Here is a 19,377-nt window from a genome sequence, read left to right as displayed (position 1 = left end):
GGCCGACGGAATTAGGGCCAATCCCCCGCTCAGCAGAGGTTGTCAGAAACCTGGGAATAATGATTGATGCGGAGCTTTCCTTCAAGCAACAAATTAGCAAAATCACTGGAAAATGCTTTGGAATATTAAAAACCCTCCGCAAAGTTCTCGACCTGCTCCCCTTTGGTGCCAGGAAGAAACTTATTCACGCCCTAGTCACGCCACACCTGGACTACGGCAACGCCCTTCTCCTTGGCCTGAGCAAAAAAGGCATTCAACAACTTCAGTGTGTCCAAAATGCCGCCGCCCGCTTGGTATTGAACCTTCCACGTAGGGCATCCGGTTCCACGGCATTGCGTAAACTTCACTGGCTCCCCATTGTGGAGCGTATCAAATTTAAGGCATTATGCATGGCTCACCGTATTGCCCAGGGAAAAGGTCCATACTACTTGCAAAAACTCCTTATCATCCATCGTCCTATCCGAAATCTTAGATCTGCTGGAGTGATGTTATTCAAACTCCCCCGAGTTCACAGATCCAGAATGGGAGGTAACTCCTTCCGTTTCTTGGCTAGCAAACACTGGAACAGCCTCCCCATGAATCTTCGGATGGAGCCCTCCGAAACAAGATTCAGACAAAATCTAAAAACTCTTCTCTTTCCCAAGTAAATAGCTTTCTGATATAATCTAGGATTTTAGTGTAACTTGGTTTTAGCTTCATCTGAGAGCAGTAGTTTTTCAGCGCGGGGACACACCGTCATAGGTGTAACCAGGCGCTTAAGAAATGGTCTTATTATTATTATTATTTATCACTAACGTGTCTCTTTCAGATGCACAAGTTACTACTTGTGTAACGATATATCTGTAAGAGACATTAGTTAGTGATAGATTCCTTACCGCCCTCCCATCCTCCCCGTTCTGCGAACCGATATTTAGGGTTAAGGTCATCCCCTTTCAGGGCCCTAGTTTCTATGGCACCAGTGTTAGTTCTATCATGGCTCTGCGTATCTGGCGCGGAAAAGCTGTGTTATCAGAACTGACGTCAGCGCGCATGGGCGCCGTCTATATACTCCGATGACGTCATCCCGGCGCTCACGACGCCGACGACGGACGCGGAGCCGCAGACGACGCCTACCAGCGCGCATGGGTATTGCTACGCAAAAATTTCCGGATCCAGTCTGACGCCTGGGGATATTCTAAGGTAAGGAATCTATCACTAACTAATGTCTCTTACAGATATATCGTTACACAAGTAGTAACTTGTGCATCAAGAGCTATGCTGAGCTGATGTTTGAATCTTTTTACTGACACATTGTGTGTAGTTTGGGATACCTGTATTGAACTGGGCCCTCATTTTTTCATTAGTCTTGTTGTAAGGAACATCTGTACATAGGACACAATTGGCTTCTGGAAAGAACTTGTACACTTTTAAAGTGTTATTCAATCCATTGTTTTGTCATAGTTCCTTCCTCCTGTCCATGCAAAGCAAACTTACAATTCACTGCAGAAATGCATTCCCCAGAAGTATGAAGCTTGCACTGACCTGTACTCACAGGTCTGTGCCACAATTATAGGCCAGAGTCAGGGTGAGTGAACATATCAAGAGGGCAATTAGCAGCTCTACACAGCATGTGGACAATCAACCTGTTAGCCCACTTCCATCTACTCTGATTCAATAAGCCAAATAAACACATCCACCCTTTCTGTCTGCTTTGTCTTCCTGCCACTGAATGTTGAATGCAATAGAACCACAGTAGTTAGTGCAACATTCTAAGCACTGCCATTGGCTCTCCCAGTCTCAGTGCAACAGTCTAAACATTGTCATTGACTCCTTAGTTTTAGCATTCTGTGCATGGTGCTGATGGGTATCGTCTAATATTTATTTAATTTAGTGCATTTATATATTGTGGACCTAGTTGCGAGACCAACAAAGCACTTAGAAGATGAGCTAAAGATATGTAATTCAAGGTTCTGTAGTAGGGGATCTCTGTGTATAGTCATAATCTAGTGAATAGTCCTGCCCATGTGCTTGGACCCCGGAGCAATCAAAAATAATCTCTTAAATTGTCAAAAAATGCAGAACTGCAAAGACACTTAAGAGAGAATTTAAAGACAGATAATGCAGCCTATATCCACAGGCTACACTGTCCAGTACTTAAACTAGAAATTCCACCTAAACAACCACACAAACAGCACAGTTTGCCCAGTTTCCTCCCAGAGAAAGCTTGCCTCTACCAGCAAAAGCCTCTGGAATGATAGAGAGGAAGGTATGGACAGACAAGCCCCATAGGCTGCCATTATGTGGCTCAAATAGGATACTGTGCCTTTAAGAAAACTTTCCAGAACACTCTCAGTATACCAGAATGCACAGCAGGTCCCTTTTACTTTCAGTTCTTTTTTCCGGCTCCTGCAAGCAGGACCCTGGAGCATTGAGCTCTTCCTTTCAAGGGTTTATTTGGTGATTTTTTCACTTTTTCTTGTGTGTAGTGCTTGTTTTTAAGTACTAGGCCCTTTTTTCTTCACTGTATTGTCAAAATGCCTGGCTTATTTGACAATTGCCCAGAGTGTGATAGAAAAAAGACCAAATCCGACCCACATGGAGTGTGCATCGTCTGCCTCCCCTCTTCTCTTGCCCCAGAGGAGTGTGAAATCTGCAAAACCTTCTCTGTTAGGACCCTGAGAGAGAGGATGAAGATTAGGCTCCAAAGCCTCGAGGACAGACGTCAGAAGGCACAAGGTGGGTCAGGGCATGCTTCATCTGCCCATGCTGAGGCCTCTGGGGGGCTCCCCAGGGGCAGGAAGTCCAGCAAGCGTCCCCATACTCCGCCAGCGTCGACTGCGGCGTCGAGGGGGATGACAACGGTTTGTTCCCCATCTCCCTGGGGCTCTGGGGAGAAGCGGCGTCGACGTTCGGCGTCGAGGGAGCTGAACAGACCACCGTCGACCGCATCGTCGTCAACGTCATCGTCAAGTCATCGACGTCAAGAAAAGGCCCGGCGTCTGTGCTCGCCATCGAGGCGACACCGTCGTTCGCCGTCGGCGAAGAGGAGAAGATCGGCGTCGAGGGGATCCTCGCCGTCGAGGAGGCGTTCGTTGTCGAGGAGGCGTCGCCGTCGAGGAGGTGCTACCGGTCGACGTCGAGAAGGCGTTCCTCGACGTCGAGGGAGGCGTTCTTTGACGCCAAGGAAGAGCAGGAGGAATCCTGACGCTAGGAGGTTGCCGATTGGTGCGCCATCGTCACCAAGGAAGAAGACAAAGTCACCGGGCTCGGTGTACTCAGTGGTGTATACGCCTACTAAACCTAGGACGCCTACCCCTCCTCCTTTGCCAAAGGGTCCGCCTCCGCGGAACCACACCCCGTCTCCACCTCCACCACCGCCTCGTGGGCCGGCTCCTCGTTAGTCACCGCCGCCTCAGCTCCCACCACCGCCTCTTCCCTCCGTTCCTCCACCTGTGCCTCTACCCAGGACGGCCTCATTGCCACACTATCCAACGCCTCCTAAGGGAACCCCTCTGCCGAGGGTCCCGGCCAGGCCGACATTGCCTGCTCCTGTGAGGCCTGCGGATCGGCCGAGGCCGAGAAGATCGCGGTCCCGCTCCGGCCGCAGAGGGAGATCGCGGAGCCGTGGCTGGTCGTAATCTCGATCTAGACGACGCCACAGGAGGCGTAGATCCAGATCCCGCACAGGCTCTTCCACCAGGGATTATTCATCGACGCTGTCGGAGTCTCCAGGGACGAGGGTGTCGCCCGTTGACGATATCTCCTTCCAGGAAGTGCTGTTGCGGGGTGCGGCTATGCTAGGGATCACGGTGACGATGCCAACACCTACGACGTCCGTGATCTTCGAGACGCTTCACAAGAAGCATTTGTCTCGACCGCTTCTGCCGTTGGTACCCGGATTGGAGGAGCCCGTCAAGGAGTTGTTCCTCACTCTGGCGGTGACGAAGGCAGCTCCCTCCAGGCTCCTCAAGAAATACCGGGCTCCGGAATCTGACCCGGCTTTCCTTCGAATGGACCCAAAACCAGACTCCGTTATTGTGACAGCGGCTAAGAAGCAGCATGCCACCACTCCTTCTTCGACAGAGCCGCCTGATAAGGACAGCCATTGGCTGGATTCGGCGGGCAGGAAGGTCTGTGGGACGGCTTCTACCACCATGAAGGCTGCAAGTGCCAGGGCTCTGATGGGGCTATATGATCGTGCCCTGTCCCTCCAGCAGTACGCTGAGCTCCTCCCTCGTGACAAGAAAGAGTACTTTCTGGAGATATTAAGTGAGGGGATGATGGTGTTTAACCAGATCATCAGCGCTGCTGCTGATGTATCTCTTCTGGTGGCGCACGGATACTGCCACGGCATCAATCAACGGCGTCACGCTTGGCTTCGCCTCACCTCACTCAAACCGGAGGCGTAACAGCGGGTGGCCACCCTGCCTTTCTCGGGGGAAACCCTGTTCGGCAAGCATGCGGATGGTGAAATGGTCCGTATGAAAGCAGAAGCCGAAACCCTGACGGCTGTCGGGTTAGAGAAGCCTGAGAAGAAGAAGAAGAAGAACTACCGCCCGTTCCGGAGACGGTTCGGCACTTCAGGCGAGGGCAAACTTCCGGACAGCAGCAGCAACAACAACAGCAGCAGTTCCGGAAGCCCTTCCAGAAACGCCAGAGGGGCAGAGGAGGCCAACAGTCCGCAACAGCGACCAAAGGCCCGGCCGGGTCTAGGCCCTAAGCGTTAACTTCCCCTACATCCGTTACCCACTCCGGTGGGGGAAAGCGTTCAATTTTTTCTGGCAGAGTGGAGAAAAATTACTCAGGACAAGTGGGTATTGAATATTGTTTGCAATGGATACAGTCTTCGGTTCACCAGCCCGCCTCCAGCTATTCTGCTGGTGAGCTCGCAGTTTCAGCTGCGCGAGCTCCAGGCAGAGGCCGACATCCTATTAAGGAAAAGGGCGATAGAAGACGTACCTCTGCCTGTTGGACCCGGCCTCGTGGCGTGGTTCCCCCCGCGAATCAGCTCCCCATCAGCTCAGCTCTGTACATAGGTACTCCCTAGCTACCCTACCCATGTCCGACCCAATGCCCATTGTCCGTATCGGCCTGTCCCCGGCCACCCTTCCAGCCCGCACGCCCTAGACCCGCAAGGCCCCATAGGCCCATCAGCAGCCATTTTTCCTTCCCGAGATCCCTGATGCCGTGGGCCTAACCTGACCCCTGCCCCAGCGTAGCGTAGGCTCCAGACGCGCCAGCCCCCGTTGGGAGGGTGAGGGCTACCCTAGTGAGAGAAGGCGAGGAGTTTCGATGGCACCTCCGGCCTCCCCTGAGAGACCGGTTTCGCTCACACCTCTGGTCTCCCCCCCCTGAGGGCCAGTTTCGATGTCACCTCTGGCCTCCCCGAGTGCTGGCTCCAGACCTGCTGGGCGTCTGGGAATTCCCGGACGTATCCTCAAAGGGATCAAAGAACCAACCGCCGGACCTCGCCCCCGGACTGCCCCCACAGCCTCGGACCCCCGCCTGCCAGGGTCCGGACATCAAAGGGTCACTGAACTATATCAAGGGTCGCACGTGAACTAGCGGGCAGTTGCATCTTGGACAAGGAATCCCTGCTGATCTGATCGCGGCTGAACTGAACCTCGTGAACTCCTGAGCCCTGCTGACGCTGTTGCGGCTCGTTCTTGGAACTGAACCATCGGAGCCTGCTGACCTCGTCGCGGCTCGAGCTTGAATCTTGAAGACATCTACGGAACTCTGAGCCCTGCTGACGTGGTCGCGGCTCCCCCCGAACCTCCTACAGAGCGAGCCCTGCTGACGCTGTCGCGGCTCAAGGAACATTCTAGTCCGGTTGGACTGTCGAAGTCATCATCCCGAAGAGAATATCCTCAAGTGAGTAGGATCCTCAGTGCGGTTACCATCTTCCGTATCCCCCCGGCTTGAGGATTGAGAGCTGTGCGCAGGGTACGCCACGTGCTGGGTTACGACCCTAAGACTGTCCCGCTACCCCCATCCCGAAAAGACTTGAGACTCTCTGCGATCCTTCGATCATTGTACATAAGTGTGATATTGCTTTCTTCGTGTTTATAAAGAAGTTCCTAACTTACCCCTTGGTGTTGTGTCTGTTCATAAGTGTGATGTGGTCCTCGTGTGTACGATTCACTACCTGATGTCTTCCCCTGCGAAGGTCTCTCTTAAGGCTCGGCAGTTTTGGTGGGAGAGGTAGGTCACGGAGGAGCTGGTTAGACATAACCCGACCTCTGGGGCCGCCCCTTCTAACACTGCCTCAAAGGGGAAGAGGTCTGTACTCACGGTTCTTTTTGGTCCGCAAGAAGGACAAGAACGAGTTCAGGCCCATTCTGGACTTGCGGCAAGCAAACAAGTGGATTCGCAGAGAGAGATTTCGCATGCTGTCGTTGCAGCCGATTTACCCTCAGCTGCAACAGGTAGACTGTCTTTGTGCTACAGACCTACAGGATGCGTACTTCCATGTGCCCATTGCACAGAAACACAGGAAGTTCCTGCGATTCCAAGTCGGCGCCAATCATTATTAATACACAGTACTGCCTTTCGGGCTGAAGTCTGCGCCCAGGACGTTCTTGAAGTGCATGGCAGTGGTAGCGGCACACCTGCGGAAGAACAAGGTGTTATCTACCCGTACCTGGACGACTGGTTGATCAAGGCCTCCTCCTTCTCGGAAGCTCAAGCACACTTCCAGAAGACGTGCGTTCTATTGAAAAAGCTGGGGTTGCACATCAACATGTCCAAGTCTGTCCCGACTCCGGTCCAATGCATACAGTACTTAGGAGCCTCCATCAATACGCTGTCAGCAAGCGTGTCTCCTTCGGAGGAGCGACGGTTATCACTCCTTCGGAAGGCTCAGGCTCTTATGACCGCTCCATCTAGAACAGTGAGGACGGTGTCTTCTCTACTGGGGTCAATGGCCTCTTGTATCTTCGTCACGCCTCACGCACAGCTGCACATGAGACCACTGCAGGAATGCTTTGAGGATCAGTGGGATCAGAGGACTGGTTCTTGGGAGGACACGATACGACTGTCTCTGCATGCTCTTCAGTCTGAAGTGGTGGTGTTCAGCGGAGAATCTCCTCAGAAGGGTTCCTTCCACAAGGACATTCCCGCACAGACGATCGTGACGGATGCGTCTCTCCACGGTTGGGGAGCGCACTCCGGAGACTTACAGATTCAAGGGACGTGGTCTCCGTCGGAGTACACGTACCACATCAATTTCCTGGAACTCAGAGCTGTTCACTTGGCACTGAAGGCCTTTCATCCGTCCTTTCAGACCAACTCTCTGCTTGTACAGACGGACAATACGACCACAATGTATTACCTCAACAAGCATGGGGGCTCGAGATCACGCACTCTGTCGCAGGAGGTGCAGGCGATCTGGCACTGGCTTCTGGCCAGAGGACTGACGATAATGGCTACCCATCTACCAGGTGTGCAGAATGTTCAGGCGGACGCACTGAGCAGACTGATTCAGGAAAACCACGAATGGGTCATAAACGACGAAGTGCTAGGAGAAGTCTTCGCAAGGTGGGGGACTCCAGATGTAGATCTGTTCGCCACCGCTGAAAACAGCAAATGCCGAGACTTCGCCTCCAGGTACTACCAACAGGGGACGTTGGGGAATGCCCTATGGATAGACTGGTCGAACAGCTTTCTGTACGCTTTTCCACCCATTCCCCTGATTCCCCGGAAAGGCCCAGACAGTGGTGGTTCACAGACCTGCTTCACCGGTCTCTCCTTCCTCACATACGGTTGCCGTGCAGGCCGGACCTTCCCACGAAGTTCGGGGGGCAGATGGTGCACCCGAACCTCTCGTCTTTGAGTTTGGCGTCATGGCTCCTGAGATAGTGCAATATGGCCATTTGAATCTACCCGAAGATTGTATGGACATACTGAAGGAGGCCAAGCGACCTTCCACTAGGACTTCTTATGCTTACAAGTGGAAGAGATTTTGCATCTGGTGCAAGTCCAAGAACTATGACCCTACGACGTGTAAGGAGGATGTCATCCTTCCTTATCTTCTACATTTGGCGCAGTCTGCCTTAATTTTCATTCCATTAAGGTTCATCTCGCTGCACTGACTGCCTACAGGAAATGCCCTTCACAGACTTCCTTCTTCCAGATCCCTGTGATCAAAGATTTTTTGGAAGGCTTGAAGAAAGTATTCCCACCTCTCCGGCTTCCTTCGCCTTCATGGGAATTGAATGTGGTGCTGTCCAGATTGATGAAGGAGCCTTTTGAACCTATTCATAAGGCTTCGTTGCAGCACCTGTCCTGGAAGGCTGCGTTCCTCGTGGCCATTAAATCGGCCCACAGGGTGAGTGAAATTCAGGTGTTGTGTTGCCAAGAACATTATACTGTGTTTCCTGCTGCTAAGGTTGTTATGCGTACTCACCCTAAATTTCTTCCCAAGGTTATTTCTTATTTTCATGTCCACCAGACTATAACTTTGCCTCCGTTTTTTCAGAATCCTTCATCTCCAGCGGAAAGGTCTTTACATTTCCTGGATGTTAGGAGGGTGTTGAAATTTTATCTGAATAAAACCAAAGATATTCGAAGGTCAGACCAATTGTTTAACAATTATGGATCAGTCAGGACCGGTCTTGCTACCTCCAAACAGTCCATCTCTAGGTGGATTGTGTCCTGTATACAATTGTGTTACCAAAAGGCTAATAAGACCTTAGGGGGTAAACCTAAAGCTCATTCCACCAGGGGCAAAGCTGCCACGACTGCTTTGCTTCGTAATGTTCCAATTGCGGAAATCTGCAGGGCGGCCACTTGGAAGTCGATCCATACCTTTGCTAAGCATTACTGTCTGGACACTGATGCCAGGTCAGACGCTCAGGTTGGGCAGGCTTCGCTGCGAAATCTGTTCGCACAGTAGTGGTGTTATGTCTTTTTCTCCACCGCTGCTTTGGTGTGGGGATGGGCTTGCCATTCTATTCACTAGATTATGACTATACACAGAGATCCCCTACTACAGAAGGAGTAGTTTCTGTCCTGTAACTCCAGTTCTGTAGTAGGGGTATCTCTGTTATAGTCATAAACGCCCGCCCTCCTCCCCGTTGGAGTAAGATATTCATGTAAGGAATGCTACAGGTCTGGCCTGTTACGCCTTCAAAAAGAACTGAAAGTAAAAGGGACCTGCTGTGCATTCTGGGATACTGAGAGAGTTCTGGAAAGTTTTCTTAAAGGCACAGTATCCTATTTGAGCCACATAATGGCAGCCTATGGGGCTTGTCTGTCCATACCTTCCTCTCTATCATTCCAGAGGTTTTTGCTGGTAGAGGCAAGCTTTCTCTGTGAGGAAACTGGGCAAACTGTGCTGTTTTTGTGGTTGTGTTGGTGGAATTTCTAGTCGAAGTACTGGACAGTGTAGCCTGTGGATATAGGCTGCATTATCTGTCCTTAAATTCTCTCTTAAGTGTCTTTGCAGTTCTGCATTTTTTGACAATTTAAGAGATTATTTTTGATTGCTCCGGGGTCCACGCACATGGGCGGGACTATTCACTAGATTATGACTATAATAGAGACACCCCTACTACAGAACTGGAGTTACAGGACAGAAACTACTCCATATTTACCCATTTTGTGGAGCAATTGAGGTGCCGGTTACAGGCAGTTGACTGGTAGTGGCCATAGCACATGGGGTATACATAGAGTGGAAGTACTTGGAGTAGGCTGCTATTCCTGAGTTTAGAAGCAAGCATAAGGTAGAGTACACGTAGAGCTAGTTAGATAGAGGGTGATATTGTCAGTGGAGTTTGGTTCATAGTTTACTCTTACATTTCTGGGGTGATGGGAGAGCCTTGGAAAAACAGGAAGGTTCTTACAAATCTTGGTTCTTTTGTTCCCTTTTTGTGTGCTTTCTTGATTTATATTCTTGTCAGGGAGGTTCCCAATGGGGTGGTGGGAGTGTCTGGAGCTGGAAAGTTTGAAAGATAATCTGGCCTATTGCTGTTGATGACTTTGAGTATGATGCACCATGTATTGGAGGTGCCAGTGCAAACTGGCCCCTACCTCTTTGACTATTGATTAGTCGAGCTGCCTCATGAAAATCTGACTTCAGGTGGGACATGCTGGGTTCGGCGTCAAAGAATGAGATAATAGGGTTTGGACGTGGAGCAAAAGATGAAGATTCAATCAATCAATAGATTTGTAGAGCGCTACTTGTCACTTGTAAAGATGTCCAGTTGATTAGCCAAATAGCCAGGTCTTTAGGGACTTTCAGGACGCTGGTAGAGAGGGGGAGGTCCATAGATGAAAGGGTGGCTCGTTCCACGTCTTCGCCGTTTGGAGAAGGAGCGACCTCTGCATCTGCTACATCGGATGTGGAGGGGTGAGGGTTAGAGAAAGGGATGTGTAGCGGAGGTGGCTGATGGAAGTTTAGGCGGTGGTTCAAGTAGGCAAGTCCACAGTCATGTATGGCAATGTACATAGGTCAGGAGCTTGAACTGGCATCTTTTCTGCATAGGGAGCTAGTGAAGTTTCCTGAGGTAGGGGGTGAAGTGGGTTAATTTAGGAAGATCCAGGTCGAGTCTGGCTGCAGCGTTCTGCATGGTCTACAGTCGTCGTTGAAGGTGAACTGCGATCCCTGTGTAGAGAGCGTTGGTTTAGTCCAGTCAGCTGGAGTTGAAGGCCTGTCCTGAGCTTTGGGATAGACATCTGAATATCTTCAGAAGTATGCGGAGGATGAAGAAGCAGGAGGAGACAGAGTTGGCTTGAGTCGTCATGGTTACCTTGTTGCCCAGAGTGATTGCTAGGTTCCTAGCATGGTTAGTGGGGGTAGGAGTAGGTCTGAGGTCTATCAAGATGCATCCCATGGGTAGCCCGTGTTGCGTTTCAGGTCAGTTATATTTCATCCAGTTGGTAACGTCTGTCATGCAGTTGTGAAAGTTGGTCTTGTGTTGGTGGTGTCTTCGGAGCGAGAGAGGATGATTTGTGTGTCATCTGCATGGATAAGATGTTGGGCCTGTGGGTTTTGGTGATGCTCGCCGGAGGTGTCATATAAGTGTTGAAGATGGTGGGACTGATCGAGGATCCTTGGGGTATGCCACCAATGATTCTCTTGGGTTCGGAGGTGAAGGGGGGGGGAAACTTTTTGCTTTTGCGTTCTTCCGGTGAGAAAAGAGGCGATCGGTCTGAGGGTGACTCCCTGGATGCCCATGTTATGCTGCCTTGTGATGAGTGTGTGGTGGAAGACAGTTTCGAAGACTGCTGAGAGGTCTAGGAGGATCACAGCCACAGTCTCTGGGTCGAGTAGGGCTAAGATGTTGCAGTTAGGGCTGTCTTGGTGCTGTGGTTGCTGCAGAATCCGGATTGGGAGGAGTCAAGTAGGAGGTTCTGTTCCAGATGTGAGGAAAGTTGCTCGTTGATAGATTTTTCTAATACATTGTCAGGGAATGGGAGCTGGGAGATCGTTCAGTCGCTGGCGTCTGACGTTGGTTTCTTGAGCAGGGCCTAGAGTTCTGCGTATTTCCAGTTCTCTGGAAAGGTGGCCGTGGCAATTGAGATATTGAACAAGGTGGTGAGTACGTAGCTGATTCTGGTTTTGTCTAGGTTGAAGATGTGGTGAGGACATGGGTCGATTGGTGCCCCTGAGAGGCCGAGTTCATGATGGAGGCAGTGTCCGGTGGGGCAAGCTGACTTGGTTAGTCGGATGTCTGTGATGGTAGTGGGGTCGTTGTGTTGCTTGAAAAAGTCAGTGGTCTTGGGCTGGGGTTTGTCTGTAGATGTTGCCCGTCTTGTCGTGGAAGAAGTTTACAAGGTTGTCGCAAAGTTCCTGTCAGCGGGCAAAATTGTTTGTTGCAGCTGAGGGGTTGAAGAATTCTCTTATGATGTTGAAGAGTGCTATGCTGTTACTGGTGCTTGATTTGATGTGTGAGGCTAAGGCCTTTTTCTTCAATTCTCTCAACTGTCTGTGGTAGAGGTTGAGAGCTGTCTTGAAGGCGTTCTTATCAGTCATATTCTTGCTGCCTCCTTTCCAGTTGTTTACAGTGTCGTTGTGTGAGGTCTTCAGTCTACAAGCTAGACTGCTTGGTGGACCTTCCATGGTTGTTGTTGCGCTAGGAGCGTAGCTGTTGGCGCAGTTGGTGATCCAATTGTTAAAAGTTTCTGGCATTCTGTATCAAAATGCAAAAAAAGTTTCTGATATTCTGGACTAGGTTGTTGAAGGAGATGGGGTGGCTGGTGTTGAGGATGTTGATCCATGTGTCCTTTGAAACTTTGTTGCAGTCAGGGTTGGGCAGACTGGGGGCGGAGGTCGTGAGCTGGTGATGTTGAAGTGGTCGATGGGGTCCAGGTGAGTTCCGTGATGTGGCTCTACCTCATACTGTCGCTGAAGGTGAGGATGGGGTCTAGGGTGTGGCCTGTGGTCGTGGGCAAGTTGTGTGAGTTAGATGTGGCTCAAGTTGTCGATGAGGTTGGTAGTGTTGATGTTATTGTGGTCATCAAGATGGTAGTTTAGGTTGCTGAGGAGAATGTAGTTGTTGGAGTCTAAAGTGAGGGGGGTGATCAAGTTGGCGATGAAGTTGCAGAAGGCAGAACGTGGAGGACACTATGCGAGAGTACCCCTGATGGTGGTTTTGCTGCTTGTTTAAAGTCGGAAATTGAGGTGTTCCATGGCTTGAGTACTGTCATTTGTGGTGGCGCATTGGATGGATTCCTTGTGTATGATGGCGATACCTCCACCAGTCTTGTTCATGTGGTCGCTGTGGCTGATCTTGTGTCCTTCTTGGATTGTGGGGGCAATGTCAGGTGCAGAAATGGGGATGAGCCCGGTCACAGCAGGGAAGAGAACGTCGGGTGTGAGGGTGGAGTTGAGGACTCAAATTTCTGTAATGTGTTTGCATAGTGAGCGTGTATTGAGAACAGTGAGTGTTTTTGTTCAGGTGGTGTCTGTGATGTGTTCGGAGTGGGGCTGGTGTGTGGGCTGGTGTGGGTGCTGTGTCAGCTGAAGTAGCAGTGGGTGCAGATGAAAGGTCCTACCGAGGAGCGTAGGTTGGTGTGGTGGCTGTGTTTGTTCCTGCGTCCGGGTTTTAGGGTGTAGAACTCGAAGATTGTGTATCTTCTAGGGACGGGAGGTCTAGGGGTCGGGGTGCTGGGCACAGTCATGCACAACTATACTTGCCTTTGGCGTGCCTTCAGAGGGTAGGAGACAGAACTTGATTTTCTAAAGTAGGCTCAGTTGTATTTAGGTTTGTTGCTACTGATTTAATTTGTCCTATCAAGAAATTGTTGATTTTGACTTAAAAGCCTAGTGACTTTGTACTTGTGGTGAATGTCTAAGTAAAGTCATCTTTGAATGTCAATATTTCTTTTTGGTCTTAAAAATATTTCATTTGTAATGGTGAAGATAATAATTTGTTGTGGATGATGATCTGTTTTTTTTTCTCAAGCTAATGAGCAGTTTGGTTCTTAATCTTGTGTTTGGCAGTACTGCTTAGTATACAAATTGATTGTCATTCTGTGATTCAGAATTCTGCCATTTTAAACTCTGCAGTTGTGCCTTCAGGAAACGTGCAGGTTGTAGGTGGAAATTACAGCATGCTTTCCTTTCCAAAGGGAAACATCAGCAGCATCGAGTTTTCTAAGAACTAAAATATAATATAGTTAGTAGTGTGCACTAAGGAAACGAGTAATATATTTATTTGTAGCCTCAAGTATAGTATTTGTAGCTAAGTATAGATGTGCAGATTGCTGTTCAATAATTATTTTTGCCTTGTTCTTGTCTTCAAACAGCGAACCTTACAGCTTCTACTCCCATACCTGGCTGCGAAGGCCAGTCCTACTGCCTCTGCACTCATTCGCACTATAGCCAAGCAACTGAATGTGAATCGTCGCGAGATCCTGATTAATAACTTTAAGTACATCTTCTCTCATCTGGTCTGCTCCTGCTCCAAGGACGAGCTAGAACGTGCACTTCACTATCTCAAGGTAACCTGCCGTTGACAGCATTAGAAGTATATTTTAAGGATTCTTCTGGTCACATAGTGTTTGGGGATGGCAGTGGTGTTGTACCTTACTCTAAGATGCAGTTGCTGGGGTTCATTTCAATGGAAAGAGTTACTTTCTAGGATGCCTTGCTGCCACCTTTGTCTGTTTTTGTCTGTGACCGAGCCTTATGTCTAACGTTGGTGGTTCTGAGTGTAGTCTGTTGATTGTTCCTTGGGTCCCCTCTGCTGCTGTACTGTCCTGGATAGTGCCAAGTGTCTGACTGCTCAGTGTCACAGATCTATTATGCTTGGAGCTCCTGAGGCTGTACCAGCTTAAGGAATGTCACATTTATATTGTGTTTCTGGTTTGTCCTTGATGGAGTCAACCAATTCTTCTACGTACAGGTTGGTTCCTGAACGGCCCAGATGGAAGGAGCTCCCTCTGTGATTTGGGTCAATAGATTGTCCTGTTGGTGAGCTTACTTCCTGGCTGTCCTCTAAAATTTGAATAAGACTGTCTGCATGAGAGCCCCTGGCAATGATCATGATGTCTTACTGTTCCTGGTAGTAAACTTGTAATTCCACTTTCAGGCAGTAAACTTGCTGTGCAGAAATATTGCTGGATTTTACACTTCTTTCGTAGATAGCTAAATATTGGTCTCGGATGAAGTCAGTATGGTCCTTTCATCTATTACAGGTCCCCGCCTTCTACAACACCTTATGCTGTGAAGCCTTAATTTATTACAAATTAACATTTCATTATACTTTCCTGACACACAGGAGTTCAGCTCTACTGATTTCAGAAATGAGACTTATAGGAGGTTAGATGGCGACTTAGACATGCTTAACATGAATTCATGTGGTGTCCTCAGTAACATTAGAATGCCCCTGCAATTTGATGGCGCTTCCTATCCCTTTGACAGACACCGTGCTCAGACAAGGAATCAGACATTCAGAAGCAAACCCATTTTGAAAAACCTCAGAGGATTTTTTAGAAAGACCTTGAATTGAATAAAGACTTTATTTGCATTGCAGTTTGAGGTGACGCTGAAAGTCGCTTTGTAATCCTGATCAGGTCATATGGAATTACTCAAAAATTATTTTTCTTTGTTTAAATCAAAGCAGAGGTTTGTGGAGTTGTCAATATGATTTTTCATCATCCTTGGAAAGATCAGTATGTGTTTTTGCAAATGCATTGCCCATTTGGAACTGAAGATGAGCAGTTAACCCTTTCCGCTATTGATTTTGTCTTTTTATTCAGAATGAAACCGAGATTGAGCTGGGCAGTCTCCTGAGGCAGGACTACCAGGGCCTGCATAATGAGCTCTTACTGCGTATTGGTGAGCACTACCAGCAAGTCTTCAATGGTCTGGCAATACTGGCCTCATTCGCGTCCAGTGATGACCCCTATCAAGGTCCGAGGGACATCACATCAGCTGAGATCATGGTAAGAATTGACATGCTTCGTTTCTGTTAAAGAAGTTCTAGAAAAGGTCTTGCACTCTGCCAGGCCTGATCTCTAGGTGTTAGGATTCAGGGGCGATCCTTCTAGCAAATGTTGCATCTTACTGCCTCCTGGAATCTCATGAACTAGGTACTAATGCAAGCTCCCTGAACAGCCATTTACCTCCTGTTTAGCTGTAATTTTCCTGTGTTTGTGCGATCAAACTTTCAAAGATTACTCTTGGAGAGTGATACAAGTTTCAGAACTTGGATACACTTAACACAAAAATAACACACATTAAGTAGTTCAATCTGCTCTGTCAGTCGGTTTACATGTGATAGTGTTAATTTCAAATGCATTTCTAACCATAAAGGAAATATACTGACCCCTCTTAATCAATTACCTATCAAATCATTTTGCAGAGCACCTGTTTAACAAGCATTGGCATAGCCAATAGGTCTCGCTTTTGGGACCTTTTAAGTGTTTACATGCAATAGTTGATGTTGTTGCACCAAGGATATTGTGCTGCATGACTAAATACTTATAAGGTCCCAAAAGCGAGACCTATTGGCTATGCCAATGCTTTTTTTAAAGTAACTATTTTACTGATTTCTTACTTAATTGTGCAAACGATTCCCCTGCTTGGCTGGTAGCAATCTGCCAACTCTTATTTTTATTGATGATACCTTGTTAATCTTAAAAGCAGGGAAAATGCTCTAGCCACTACTACCGACGTTTGCCTTATTTTGTACTTTTCATGGATTAGAGATAAATGTACAAAAGACGTAGTTCATGCCATTTAATCCATATAAAAATGTAGGGGCAAAATATTGTTGGATGGGAATATTCTGGAAAGAGTACCAAAGTATGACTATCTTGGTGCAATGATATCTGATTCCCATCGGTGGCTAGGGCAAATATCAAAAAGCATGTCAGTTTTGAAACAGAGCATCTTCATTAGTTAAGTTTGCCTGGCACGCTTCATACCGTTCGGTGCTACTGGCCCTTGAGATATACAGAGCGGAGGCTGCAAGTGTTGCACTGGAAGGCATAGAGCTTTGGAGTCCCTGAGATATAGAAAATCTTGGGAAAGCTGAGAACTTCTCTATAAGATCCCTATTGAGGCTTCCGAAGATTATCCCTTTGCTTCCGATCAGTCTTGATTTGGCTCTGAAATCCATAATCAGGCTTACAATACTGATGCCGATCTTGTACAGGCTTTGAAATTGGGTGACAAAAGAACTTGACCCACATAGAGAGCGCCTGCATGATGTTGGTAGAAGACCGCATACAAATGAAATCCCTTGCCTGAGAATACACTGACAGAACTGGGGTTTGCTAAATTTTGGACTGATACTACATCTCTTACGTCAAAAGCCCATTGCATTGTGAAGGAGAGATTGTAGTTATGCACGGTTGCGACATTGCAGTCCTCATTCTCAATTGGTCTACTGATTCTTATCAACCAAATGTGACTATAAATTTCAGGAATATTTGGATTTCTTGCAACCTTTCTCAGCCAGGACACTTCATGTAAAGTTTAGGTTGGGAATCTTACCAATAGCTTCTTTTATGAATAAGTGGTCCCTCTCTGAACAATAACACAAGTGAGGTCCAGCGTTCATGCATTATAAGGAAACTGATGGTCATGTTGTATATTTTTTGCAACGCTTATAGGAGATAAAGATCTTCATGTTGCTTACTAGGAATACAGCAATTTCATATTGCATTAAGAAATATGCAAGTTAGACACTAGCTCTTGTGTTGTGTTTACAGTTTAGAAGTTTTTGTAATCTGCCTGGTTTTTAAGATGTAAAGCATTGAAATCGAATTTATGAATTGTATTGTTTGCTGCTGTTCTTTAACAACTGTATTTGTGGATAGTATTTATTAAGTGAGTTGTTTAATAATTTATTTGGTTTTACATTTTTAATTAGTGTATATTTGCATTGTTTTAAAATTGCATTTGTCAATGGATAATTCTATTTGATCTTGGAATAAATGAATAGACAGACCATCCCATTACTGGAGGTTTTCTCCACTTCTGATGACTCATGTAAACAATTTAGGGTTTGACATTTTACCTTTTTTCGTTATGAGTAAATGTGATTCTATGGCAGGACCGGAGGCTCAGATTATGCTTTTCTCTCTTCGCTATTTATTATAACAAAAAAACACAGCAGCCTCAGAAAAGCTTACAATGAAAAAATGCTTATATCACGACAAAGGTTGGCCTAGGGCATTCCCCACGGAGGCATCCCCTCGCCGCCTCTTTCTTCAGAGGCTTGAGCAAACAGCTGGAAACGAAGTTCGCCACCTTGTCGCCCGGGGCCCAGGCCGCGGACCGTGGATGAATGATCTCATCCGGGTCCAGCATACCCGAGGTGTCCCGCGGTAACTCGGCGGACGAGCTCGAAGACCGCCAAGAGCGCACAGACTCCTCATCCCCGTCCGAATCCGGGGAGTCTCCCGGGGACGAAGGGGCAGTTTCAGGAGCCACTACCGAGGCGGGGGTGGAAGGCTGGTCAGGCTTGGCCTCTGTCACCTTCGCTAGAAAAGCGTCACGGAGACGCTCAAAGGCTCCCTTGACCACCCCCTGGGCCCCCTGCGACAACCTCTCCCTGCATGGCTTCTTAGGAGCGGGGGGCCTTCCCCTGATGGACCGCGGGGGGAATATGGAAGTCCTCCCTGCGCCTGGGCTAACTTGGCACATTCTTCCACAATGCGCGCAGAGAGACGCTCCTCCATAGCTATCCACAGCTTGATAAAATTCCTCATCCTGCAAATAGGACTGCGAGTCGTCGTCGTAGTACTCGCCCTCCATGCTACCACACCAGTATCAAGCTTCGCACACAACCCGACCAACCTGGGTGTTATAACACTGTGGGCAGACCGGAGGACTGCAATAAAGTTTAACGCCAGGGACTGGCAGGAATAGGGAGCACTCACCCCTGCAGCGCGCAGACCTCAAGGGACCAGGTCAGCCATCTCTTAGCGCACTACCACACCGTTATCAGGAACGAGTGCAAGACTTGCCACAAGGCGTCGACCGCGGTAAAACCTCAATACAGACCCCAAAGGGGCGTTCAATAAAGGCAAATGGGGGCTACAGACCCGTGAAAAACCGGGCGTTCAAGAGGCAGCTCGAGAGCACGGCTCTGCGGCAGTTGGTCTCCTGAGCGCGGCTCCTCCGTGAGGAAAAACCGCGCCGGAGACCAGCGAGACGCATCAGCGCCCTCTAGCGATTGGCAGCGCACCGCAAGAAATACACGGGAATACAGTCTCGAAGTATGCGAAACGGTGCTTCCGCGACTCACCTGGGGCTCTGTGAAAGAAGCCAACAGAGACCCCGCAGCCCCCAACAACACACAATAGAAATTCCTCCCCCACCAGCTGTGTCATACAACCCGGGGAAAAAAGGAAACACTTATCTGGCTGCGTGAGCAGCGAAGAAAGAGGAAGATCATGGAGAAGAGGTCGCTTTTCTATGGATGGTAGACATGGTGGAAGGACTCTGTGGAGACTGACTATATTGGGACGATGGGAGTTGTAGTCCCAGAGACTTTTTCTTGGATTGTTTTATGGATAACGCTTTACCTTTGTCGTGATATAAGCATTTTTTCATTGTAAGCTTTTCTGAGGCTGCTGTGTTTTTTCTATTATAATAAATAGCGAAGAGAGAAAAGCATAATCCTCGCCTCCGTGTCCTTAATAGAATTGAAACTTACCGTTACATAAGCTAGGCAAATTTCGATTCCGTGGAAAGAGTAGCAATAAAGATCAAACTGCAGCAAGCACACTTCTACTCAAAATCACAAAAACCTTATTGTAAAGATATTGTAATTGTACTACACAAAATAAACAGGAGACATTTGACTTCATATTTCCACTCTTCGAACAATATTTCATGTCTGCTAAAGCAGCGGAGAAATGCCTTTCACGTTCTATTTTTGTAAATAGAATAATTCTATTGGTTCAGCGAAAGAGCTCCAGGCTGGTAAATAGAGC

General features: G+C 48.3%; 1 protein-coding gene across 2 annotated transcripts in view; it reads left to right on the top strand.

Annotated features, from left to right (window-relative positions):
• Nucleotides 1–19,377, top strand: part of ATR (ATR checkpoint kinase) — a 566,179-nt gene that overhangs the window by 141,564 nt on the left and 405,238 nt on the right. For both annotated transcript variants that reach the window (XM_086943714.1, XM_086943713.1), the window contains exons 15-16: nucleotides 13,732–13,926; nucleotides 15,187–15,372. In XM_086943714.1, the coding sequence (XP_086799840.1) occupies nucleotides 13,732–13,926; nucleotides 15,187–15,372 (381 nt within the window). The remainder of the gene's footprint in view (nucleotides 1–13,731; nucleotides 13,927–15,186; nucleotides 15,373–19,377) is intronic.

The sequence above is a fragment of the Lissotriton vulgaris genome, chromosome 11 (genome assembly GCF_964263255.1).
Source record: "Lissotriton vulgaris chromosome 11, aLisVul1.2, whole genome shotgun sequence".
Lineage (NCBI taxonomy): Eukaryota > Metazoa > Chordata > Amphibia > Caudata > Salamandridae > Lissotriton > Lissotriton vulgaris.
Note: the sequence above shows the minus strand (reverse complement) of the source record. Positions and strands in the feature narration are given on the sequence as shown.